Source organism: Chenopodium album, chromosome 5 (assembly GCF_948465745.1).
Source record: "Chenopodium album chromosome 5, dcCheAlbu1.1, whole genome shotgun sequence".
Classification (NCBI taxonomy): Eukaryota; Viridiplantae; Streptophyta; class Magnoliopsida; order Caryophyllales; family Amaranthaceae; genus Chenopodium; species Chenopodium album.
In genome coordinates this window covers 20753065-20763949 of record NC_137838.1, presented here as the reverse complement: position 1 = coordinate 20763949, position 10885 = coordinate 20753065, and the positions used below count along the sequence as shown (strand labels likewise).

Below are 10885 nucleotides of genomic sequence, written 5' to 3'. Positions count from 1 at the left end.
TTTGTTATGTTTTTTCGATACCGAAGTTGCAACTTAGATTGGTGCGTATATCTAGATTGTCGTCATGGTGGGTTACAAATGTGTTGATCGGAAACTAATTTGTTTATCTTATTTTATATACGCATCAAATGAATTTGTATGTAAAAAATTTTGTTTTCTCTCTCTCCTCTTCTTTCTAATTACTGACTTCTTGGTTGATTATTGATTGTAGTGGAGGGCGTTGTTAATTGACAGGTAATTTCATGCCGCCCATGTAGCCTTTTTCCTAATTTTTGTTTGATTAATCAATCTAATTTCTTGCTTTAAACAAGTTTGGTGATAAATACTTAACTTCACTTATTTGAATGTAGCATATGTTTTGATTCCTATTCAGTAACAAACTGGATACACCAGTGGTGATCCTTATAAAATGTAAGCTTAATCTGACCTCCAATGCTCTTTTACTAGCTATTTTATGTATCTTAAGTTTCCATGTTTTCTACTTTTATTATTGAGCATTTTTTAAGAAAGTGGGACTTTGGTGAGTTTGATTGGTGTTTTTAAGTGTAGTTAAGCCTTTTTCGTTCATGTAAATGTAGAATTGAATTCTATAAATGGCTAACAAGGACAAGTTTTTGGTGAGGCCAAATTAGTTAATTTTATGTATTCTAATTTAGCACCAAGAGATTGAATAATCAGCAAATCAGCTTCAGGGATTTAGTAAAGGGCCAGGTCAGTAGGCAGAAGGCAGCAAGATATCAAAGACTTGATTGTAGTGCAGGAAGCATACACACAATAATCAAGCTCGTAGATGAACTTCTTTGGTTTAGTTGTTCCTATTTAAAGTATATAGACCTTCTATGAATTTCATATGTTATTAATTTTCTCATTATTTTTACCTCGTTTACAGAATTAGTTTTTTTTAAAGCTCACAGTTGCTTAGATGCTTCTTTTTATGCGTCTTTTTTATGATAAATACACTCTTATATTTTATTTAAGCAGCTCTTCCTTCTGATGTTTTCAAAGAGTGATGGTGCTATTTTCTTGGGTGTATCTCTCTATAATAAATTGCATAGACTTTAATCAAGATAAACCTTAATTAGGCATCTTTTAAAGCCTTGAGTATACTTAGGATGTATGAAACCTGGTTGTGTCCTAGCTCAAAAGTACATTTCATTATACTTTTAGACTATGAGTTTACAACTTTTTTCAATTCTCATTATATTTATTGATGCTCTTCCATTTATGAGCAGGGGAGTAAGATACCATGATTTAGAGATCTAGCTCAACTAAATTCCCTTAAATATCTAATGTCTCTTCTTCTCTCTTCGCTCACCTCTATCTCTCTCACTTTCTATCTCTTAAATGATTATCTTAGGGCTACAACAATGGCAATCGAAATAGTTCCACCCACCATCGTTGTTCAACTTAACAACCTTAACTTCTCTCTCATTCTTCGTCCTCTATATATCAAGGTAATTTTTTCCCCTCTTTCCCTATCTCCTTTAATTCTTCAATTTCCCGAGTTCTTCAATTTGAATCATTTCTAATCTTGTTATTAGGTATTTAACGATAAGAATTTTATTAATTTTAATTGTAGAATCCTAAATTAATGAATTTGAATTATTGAATATCCTAACAAACTAGGTCCATTAATCTATTGCTAGAGTATTTGTATTAAATTGCTTAACATGATTATCATTATTCAACTTAAGTAGCTAAATTATTGTGGTTGCGGTAGATCAGAAGCAAACTATAAGGGAGCATGTCTCACCATCAATCTTACCCAAACCGACTAGGACTTTGTTCATTCTCCTCTGGGTAATGATTTGGCATAATAAGATTGTAAATTTTTTCTATTGGTTTAAGAATTTTGCCTTTAATTTCAATAATTTTAATTTATAATTGAATTGTATTGATGATGAAGATCTTAGAGATGACAGTAGGTTTTTGTTTCATTTATTGGATTTCTGTTGAATTTTCTTTAAATTTTTATAACATATTTCATTTTTACAATTATAATCTTATGAAGTTGTTTTGGACTCCTTTGTTTTATGAATGGAAGTTGTATACATATGTGCTGTTTGTTGATTTTTGTTATGCTAATTTTGCTCTATGTCATGTGCTGAAGAGGATATTAGGTTCCACTTATATTTTCCTGCTAAGTGCGCACTCAAACCTCAATGACTGCTGATTCTGACTTTTGGTGCCATTGTTCTTTGTTTAGGCTGCTAACTACCTGAACATAAGAGTTTGTTGTTACTAATTCCTGCAGCTGCCACTACTATCTGCTACTACTGTTGTATGATGTTGCTAGTATCTGCTTCTAATGTTGTTTGCTGCTACTATCGTCTGCTGGATGGCCTACTGGAACTGCTGACTGCGGATACTCTAAGCTACTGTTATTTGTGTTACTGCGAGCTACTGTTACTGCTAGCCGTTGTTACTACTAGTGTAACACCCCGTATTTTTGAACCATTATTTTATGTGCATTTAAACCTAGTAAACCTAATTTCTAATTTAAATATCAATTTCTAAATTGAAATGTTGATTTCGTTATTTTAATATAAGGGTAATCCCAAGCTTTTGAAACCCTAATTATAATATTTTGACAAAACGTTTGAAAGTTATTATTTAAAAGGGTTCTATATTTGAGTTTTAATCATTTCAAACTGTATTTGACTTATCTGAATTGATTTTAGCTTTAAAGGGTGATTCCTTAAGTTTAAGTGTCAATTAAGATATTTAACCTATTAAAATTGATATAGGTCATCGTGGGTGATTCCTTGACTAAAGTGTCAATTCTATATGTATAAAATGATTTTAGGGTTTTTAAGACGTTTTACGTTCAATTGTATCAATATCGATAAGTAAAGTGGTATTGGGTGATTCCGTCAACTCGTTTATCGAATTGATATTGTTTATAAACGATTCTTTATTTTATATTTATAAAACTCATTACAATGTCGTCCATTTATTGAAATCATTTATGTCCACTTTAATGATCTTGAACTAGGAACTTAAATAATATATGAATTTTGTTCACCAGTGGGGTTTCAATTCACCTGTTCATCAACTTGATGAGTCCATCAATTCAAAATTATTTTGGACATTATTTTTAATTTCCAAAACCATAATTAAATAAGAGAAATAATAATTTCTATTTTAAATATAATTCTGCAAATTGATGCTGGATAGCTCCCGCTGAACTATCGCCCAGCCCCAGGGTGCGCACTCACTGCCGAGAAAGCAATTAAAGGAGGGCTCACTAGCCCGGCAGAGTTAGCCCGCAGGGCTGACCAGGCTTAACTCTCCACGAAGGAGATGGTACGCCTATAAATAGAGGGTAAAGTACAACGAAAAAGGGGGTGAGACACTCAAGTCATTATACTTTCTACATCTTTCTAAGTACACTTTCTCTCTCTAAACACTCTCTAACTTATGCTTCGGAGGGGGGTTCCTCAAGCCACCCTCGAGGGCAGTTTACGTGTGCTGCCTTGTGTAGGTAGTTAACGGGACCCAGTTCACCCAGCAAAACCCTTGGACCCACAACCGGAACAATTGGTGCTAGAAGGAGGGGAAGGATCATCTAACCTAAGGTTCACCAATTGGGATAGGGACTAGTTAACTAACCACCATGGCCGGAGAAGAAACTGTACAAACACCCATGTCTAAAACTAATGAGACCGGCCAAACACCACAAAAAACACCCCCAGTAACCATCGATCCAAAAGGATCCACTGGAAACCCTAAATTGACCATCTCGCAGAAATCCAACCCCATCGGATCAACATCAGCTGCTGCTACAGCGGCGTCGAAACCAGTAGATCCGGCGGGATCCGGTTCCATTTTCAAATACGGATTGTCGTTAAAAGGCGCGAACAATGAGCTCATTGTTTTAGCACCAGTAACCTAGAAACCGCAACCCGTAAATATGCCAGCCATTCTACAAAACCTCTCTAAGTGCAGTAAGGAGCCGCTGCCTACAATGACTGCGGTCCTCACCAATATGGGTAAGGGGGCAAGTCCATCACCGACAGCGGTAGCTGCGGAGCCTGTAGCAAAAAAGTCGGCGTCCTCGACCCTCTTCCCTGAGCAGAAAGAGCTCATTCAGCTGAGGAAGAAGGTATTGGAGCTGGAAGCTCGTAACCTGAATCGAGAATGGAGTGTGGAGGAAATAACCCCTGGCTCGAATCAGCCCGGAGAAGCGGGTCCCCCGTAGCAGGTCACCAGCCTCAGAGCGGGGACCCAGCCCGGAGAGAGACAAACGAGCGCGAATCCAGGTTGTTCCAGATGATTCCCCATTTTGCCGGGAGATTCTAGAGGAACCAATGGAGAAAGTAAAGATGCCAAGCTACAGATACAACGGAACCACAACACCCAAAATCCACATGTCAGCTTTTGAGAACCATATGGTACTTTACACTATGACAGATTCAGTCTAGTGTAAGGCTTTCCCGCCGACCCTGGAGGGGCTGGCAGCGGAGTGGTATGGAGCCATTCCCAAATGTTCCGTATACTCGTACAACCAGTTGAAGAGAATGTTCATGGAGCATTTCATAACCCTGGTAGACCGAACCAAGATGACAACTGAGCTGATGTCGTTGGTTCAAGGGAAAGACGAGCCCCTGAGGGAGTTCATCACCAGATTCAATAAGGAGGCAACAACCATCCCAAATATGAGCCAGGAGGTAGCGCTACTAGCAATGTAGAGTGGCTTACTACCAGGATCACCGTTCAGAGCGTATATGGGGCGTAAGAGCCTCAAAACACTTGCTGAAGCGCTGGGCAAAGCGCACGAGTTCATCAAAGTAGACGAGACTGACAAAGAAATGCTAGGTAGGAAAGCACTTGGTGACTCAGTTAAGCGGGCAAAGTTCACCCGGGCAGAGAACACACCCAGGGTGGACAAGCCGAGCAGGGCTAAGCAAAACAGCAGAGAAGCGGACAGGGCAGTAGGACTGAGAAGGTCAGACCCAAAGAGAGGGCCAAGGCCTGGGAGGTTTGACCAATATACCCCATTAACCCATTCCAGGTCTCATATATTCAGCGTGACTAAAGCTGACGACAAGTGGCAGAGACCCCCGAGGATGGTTAACAGGAATCATGATACCAACAAGTGGTGTGACTTCCATATGGACCATGGTCACACCACTGAAGAATGCACACACTTAAAGGACAACATAGAAGACTTAGTCAGGAGAGGGTACTTGAATCAGTTTAAGCAGCGCGATGACCCTCCCAGAAGGAGGGATGAGGATAGAGCAGGCCGCCCTGACCGCAGAGGAGGTCATAGGGGCCCAGCCGGAGACAGAGACATAGATGGCAAGCTAAAAGGCAGGGTGTATGTGATCAGCGGGGGTCCAGTACATGGGGGAACAGTTAATAGAGCGTGGGCTGACCTGCGGGCGATGATACATCAAATAAAATGACAATGATAAGCGTAGATGGCCACCTCTTCCCCCACATCCGCAGGCCACGTTTGACGAGTATGACCAGAAGGGCATAATTTACCCTCATGATGACCCGCTGGTGGTGACAATGAGAATCGCAAACTGGGAGGTGGATAGAATACTAATAGACGGAGGCAGCTCAGCCAACATCATATACATCAGTGCGTTCAACGAGCTGAAGTTGGACAGAAAAGACCTAAAGAGGGTGAGCTATGAAGTCACCGGGTTTAATGGGTCAGGGCTTACCCCAGATGGTATAATCGAACTCTCAGTCCGAGTAGGGGAAAGATCAAGAAGGCGTGATGTCCGGGCAGAGTTCCTCGTGATAAACTCCCTTTCACCCTACAATGTGATCATGGGAAGACCGCTCATTTTTAAGATAGGCGGGGTGGTATCCACCTATCACCTTGCCATGGCCTACACAACTAATGAGGGACGGTCAGCAAAGCTCAGGGGAAGTCAGAAGACAGCCTAGCAATGTTACATATCTGCCCTAAAGCGGCCCGCAAAAACCAGACAGCAGCCTGGTTCTAAGAGAAGGCCCACTGAGCAACCTGAGAGGAAATCGAGGAAAAGGAAGCGTGAAGAATATCATAGGGAAAAGGATAAACAGAAGTTAGCAATGGAAAACTTCGAGCCTGCAAAAGAGGAAATGGCCAGGCCACATCCCAGTGGGGAGCATGTCACAGTCGAGCTCACAGAAGGTGACCCCTCAAGGACGGTGAAAATCAGGAAAGACATTGATCCAGGAGTAGGGGTACACCTCATAGAGCTGCTGAGGAAGAACAAAGACGTTTTTGCATTTTCCGCAGATGAGATGCCCAGAATTGATCCAGCAGTCATGGTACACAAGCTGAATGTGAAGGAGGATATTAAGCAAGTTAGGCAGAAAAAGCGAAGCTTCTCCACGGAGAAAAACCAGGCAATTCAGGAAGAGGTGGAGAAGCTCCTAGAAGTAGGTTTCATTGAACCTTGTGACTACCTAGAGTGGTTAGCCAACGTGGTCATGGTAAAGAAAGAAAATGGCCAGTGGAGAATGTGTGTTGATTTCACAGATCTTAATAAGGCCTGCCCGAAAGACTGTTACCCGATGCCGTGGATAGATCAGCTGGTAGACTCAACCAGCGGGCACGCCCTACTAAGCTTCATGGACGCCTTCTCAGGGTACCATCAGATCAGCCTGCATGAGCTAGACAGGCAGAAAACTACATTCATCACTGAAGGGGGAGTGTATAATTACATAGCTATGCCCTTCGGGCTGAAGAATGCTGGGGCAACTTTTCAGAAGGCAATGGATAGAGTATTCCTCCACCAGAAGGGTAGAAATGTTGAAGTATACGTTGACGACTCAATTGTTAAGAGCGTCACACAGGCTTGACATATCATGGATTTGGAGGAAACATTTGCCACCCTGAACAAGTATAAAATCAAACTCAACCCGAAGAAATGTGTCTTTGGAGTGAGCTTGGGAAAGTTCTTGGGTTTTCTGATTAGCAAGAGAGGGATAGATGCCAATCCAGAAAAGGTCAAAGCAGTCCTCAGCCTGCCTGAGCCTAAGTGCATCAAGGATATCATGCGGTTGACAGGGAGAATGGCCGCGCTGACCAGGTTCATCAGCAAGTCAGCGGATAAGGCCCTGCCGTTCTATCAGCTATTGAAAGGGAAATGAGAATTTAAGTGGGGGGCTAAAGAGAAAGAAACCTTTGAGGGTATTAAGGAGCATCAGACTAAGCTCCCGACAATGATCAACCCGGAGCTGAGGGAAAAGCTGCAGCTGTACATCTCTGCGTCAATACAGACAATCGCAGCCGTTTTGCTGGTAGAAAGACAGAAGCAACAAAGGCCAATATACTTCAAGAGCCACGTACTGACCGAGGTAGAGCAAAGGTACCCATTGGTAGAGAAACGAGCCTTCGCAGTGGACACAACAGTAAGGAAAATAAGGCAATATTTTGACGCGCATGTAATAGAAGTCCACACAAACCACCCGCTGGAGAATGCATTACAAAAAATGGATGCATCGGGCAGACTCTTAAAATGGGCGTAGACACCCATTTGTGTCTCCCCAAAACCAAACCCAGTGATGAGTACCTTGCACGTCGAATCATAATCGAATGAAGTGAAAGTGTGGAAAGTTTAGTGTTGTGGATAGTTTTAATTTCTTTTCTCTTCTCTCTGTTTTTGAAAACTTATTTTAAGAAAACAGCCAATCCAGTTTGGTTGGTCCATGATATGGGTCCAATAGTAGTGTAGTTGGATAGGGCTTGAAAAGACCTTTCCAACGATATATTATAAGCCCAATTCCGATGAGTAAAGAGGAAGTTATGGCCAAATTACTGAACTGGGCCCGGTTTAAGCCTTATATGCGGCCCAATGATCTAGGGGAGGGCCTAATATAGATTTATTATTCCTAATGCAATTAGGAATGGTTTTAGTCTTCTAGATTCTTCTAGAAGGTTCTTTTCATTCCTAATTCAATTAGCATTGATAAATTGACTTTTGTTGACTTTTCAGAGTTTTAATTAGAATCAAAGAGCATTTTTGAGGAAAAATACGATTTTATCCTCCTGTACGGCAATTTCTATCTGGTTTTAAGAAAACGCGTGATTTTCTAAGTCAGCGCCAAACGTCAGCTGTAGCGCCTGGCGCTAGCCTTGGCGTTTGGCGCCAAGGTCAGCGTTTGGCGCTAATTCCTGTTTTACGCGTCAGAACACTGTTTTTGATATTTTATCTTTTTGACTGATTTTCTTTATAAATAACGTCGTAAAAAATCCGTTTGGATTCACCAACTCTCATAATGATTTTCTTGATTATTCTTTCTCTCTCTCTATTTTCTAAATTAGCCTTCTCTCAAATACAAAATTCCGCATTCATTAGACTTAGAAACATCTAGCCATATTCGAAGTTGTCTTCGCCCTAGACGTGAAAGGTTTAATTTTTGAGGGTTTGGTGCCAAATCTATATTTCGATTATTTAATTTAATTGTTGTTTATTATTTTCCTTGAAGTTACTAACGTGTGTATTTTGTTATTAGAAAGAGGTACGAGGCATCAAAGTAAGTACTTTAATGGTTTTTATTGATGTTATGATGTAGAGATCATGCTTAGGTTTTTATTATGATTCCGGGTATCATGTCTAGGGTAACTTTAATACCAAGTATGATTAAAAGTATGATGCCTTCTATTTTATTTCCTAATATTTATTCATGTTAGTATTATGTTAGGGTTAAATATTTGATCTTTTATTGTTTAGTGACATGCTAGGGTTTGTTATTAATCTTGTTAGTATCATGCCTAGGATCTTGATATTATTATTATGTATGATTATGTTAATTATAATTTTATAATTGTTATAATGAATATGATGCTTATTATTATGTTGCTTGATGTTTATTTATTGTTATTGCTTGATCACGCCTTTTATGCATGTTTAAAGGGTTTGTACTTGTAATCATGCTTAATAAGATAATTAATAATCTTGTTTAGGGTTAATATGATTATAATTCAAGTGATCGCCAATAATAGTTTATTTGTGCATTAATATTCAACGAACATAGATAAACAGGTTTAGGGTTAATCCTATTGATTGTATGTTAGTCAGAAAGCGCACATGAATGCGATCAGAATAAAGTAGAGGCCTATTATTAGGGCAGGTTCAATCTCTTTTAGGTTGGATTTGTACCTTCATCCCCGAACCCTATTTGGTTCAAGACCTTATGGAGTTGACGATCTCTTGGCACCGGTTCAGATCAAACCGGTGCCAAAAATACAAAGGGCACCGGTTTGAACCGGTGCCGCTGAACCGGCCCAAGGTTTTTTAAAAAAAAAACCGGAACATTAAAACCCTAAAACCCTTCGATCTCCTTATCTCTCCTCCTTCTCTCCGCCTCCATTCTCCCATTTCCTCTCCTCTCCTTCTCTCCCCTCCTTCTCTCTCCTCTCTCTCTCTTCGTTCTTCTTTCTTCTTTCTTCTTTCATCTCCATCGATCTCCTCTCTCTCTCTCTATTCGTTCTTCTTTAGTCTTTCATCTCCCTTCGATCTCCTCTCATATGCAGCAACCAAAGCTCGAGCACCACAAAGTTCGAGCACCACTACAAAGCTCGATCTCCTCTCATATGCAGCAACCAAAGCTTGAGCACCACAAAGTTTGAGCACCACCACAAAGCACGATCTCCTCTCATTAGCGCAACAACAGCCGCCGCCACCACCACAAAGTTCGAGCACCGCCACCGGCATCAACATCAACAACAATTTCTGGGATTTTTTTTCAAGTTCTGGATTTTTTTTTTCGATTTTAATTGTTTTTGTTTTCGATTCACCAATTTCGATTTTGGTTTTGTTTTTCATATTTGGTTTTTTTTTCGATTTTGGTTTTTAGGGTTTTAATTTTGATTTTGGTTTTTGATTTTGATTTTGGTTTTTGATTTTGGTTTTCGATTTTGGTTTTTAGGGTTTCAATTTTGATTTTGGTTTTTTTTTTTTTTCCGATTTCTTGGATTTCGTTTTTATTTTGGATTTCGTTTTTAGGGTTTCGATTTTGCCTTTTATTTTGGATTTTGGTTTTTATTCCTATTTGTTTTTTGTATTTGGTTTTTTTTTTCGATTTTGATTTTGTTTTTTTCGAATTTTTGGTTTCTTTTTTCGATTTCAATTTTGGTTTTTTTTTTCGTTTTTGATAATTTTTTATATTTCGATTTCAATTTCTGTTTTATATTTTATATTTTGATAATTTTGGTTTTTTTTTCGTTTTTGATAATTTTTTATATTTCTATTTCAATTTCTGTTTTATATTTTATATTTTGATAATTTTGGTTTTTTTTATTTCGTTTTTGATAATTTTTCAATTTTTTGATAATTTTTTTTATATTCTTAAGCTTATTTTTACCAATTGATTTTTTTTTTCTGTTTTGATTAGTGCAGGTACAGATTATGCAAGAATATTGATATGTTCATGTTGTAATTTTTTTTATGATTTATAATGTAATTTTTTTTATTTATTTATATGTTAGTTGTAATTGATCTATATTGTAATTTTGGATTTGATTATGTATTGTAAATTTTGGATTATGTATATTGAAACCAATTCGATTTTTATTGTGATTGTTATTTTTTTCAGTTGATTTTATTGGTAAGTGAAAAAAAACCAATAAAATAAAATAAAATAAAATAATAATTTTGGACATTTTTTGCACCGGTTAACCGGTGCCAAAAGGAGGATATTTTTTTTTTAGTATTTTTGGCACCGGTTTTGAACCGGTGCCAAAAAGGGGGGTAATTGGCACCCCCCACATTGGAACCGGTTCAAACCGGTGCCTTAGGCCGGGTTTGAACCGGTGCCAATTTAATTTTTTCACATAGTGTAAGGGGTGTAACCTTCACCTCGTGAACGGTTTACAAGTTTCTAAAAAACTTGTTGGCGACTCTTTTGCCCTATCTTCTTTCCCTTTGGACGC

At 38.9% G+C, this 10885-nt stretch overlaps 1 protein-coding gene across 1 annotated transcript; it reads left to right on the top strand.

Annotated features, from left to right (window-relative positions):
- The first annotated feature begins 4727 nt into the window (after positions 1–4727).
- Positions 4728–5907, top strand: LOC145632725 (uncharacterized). Its single transcript, XM_081685068.1, has 2 exons — positions 4728–5345; positions 5455–5907. The coding sequence occupies exons 1-2, from the start codon at positions 4728–4730 to the stop codon at positions 5905–5907; spliced, it is 1071 nt and encodes a 356-aa protein (XP_081541194.1).
- The last annotated feature ends 4978 nt before the right edge of the window (positions 5908–10885 follow it).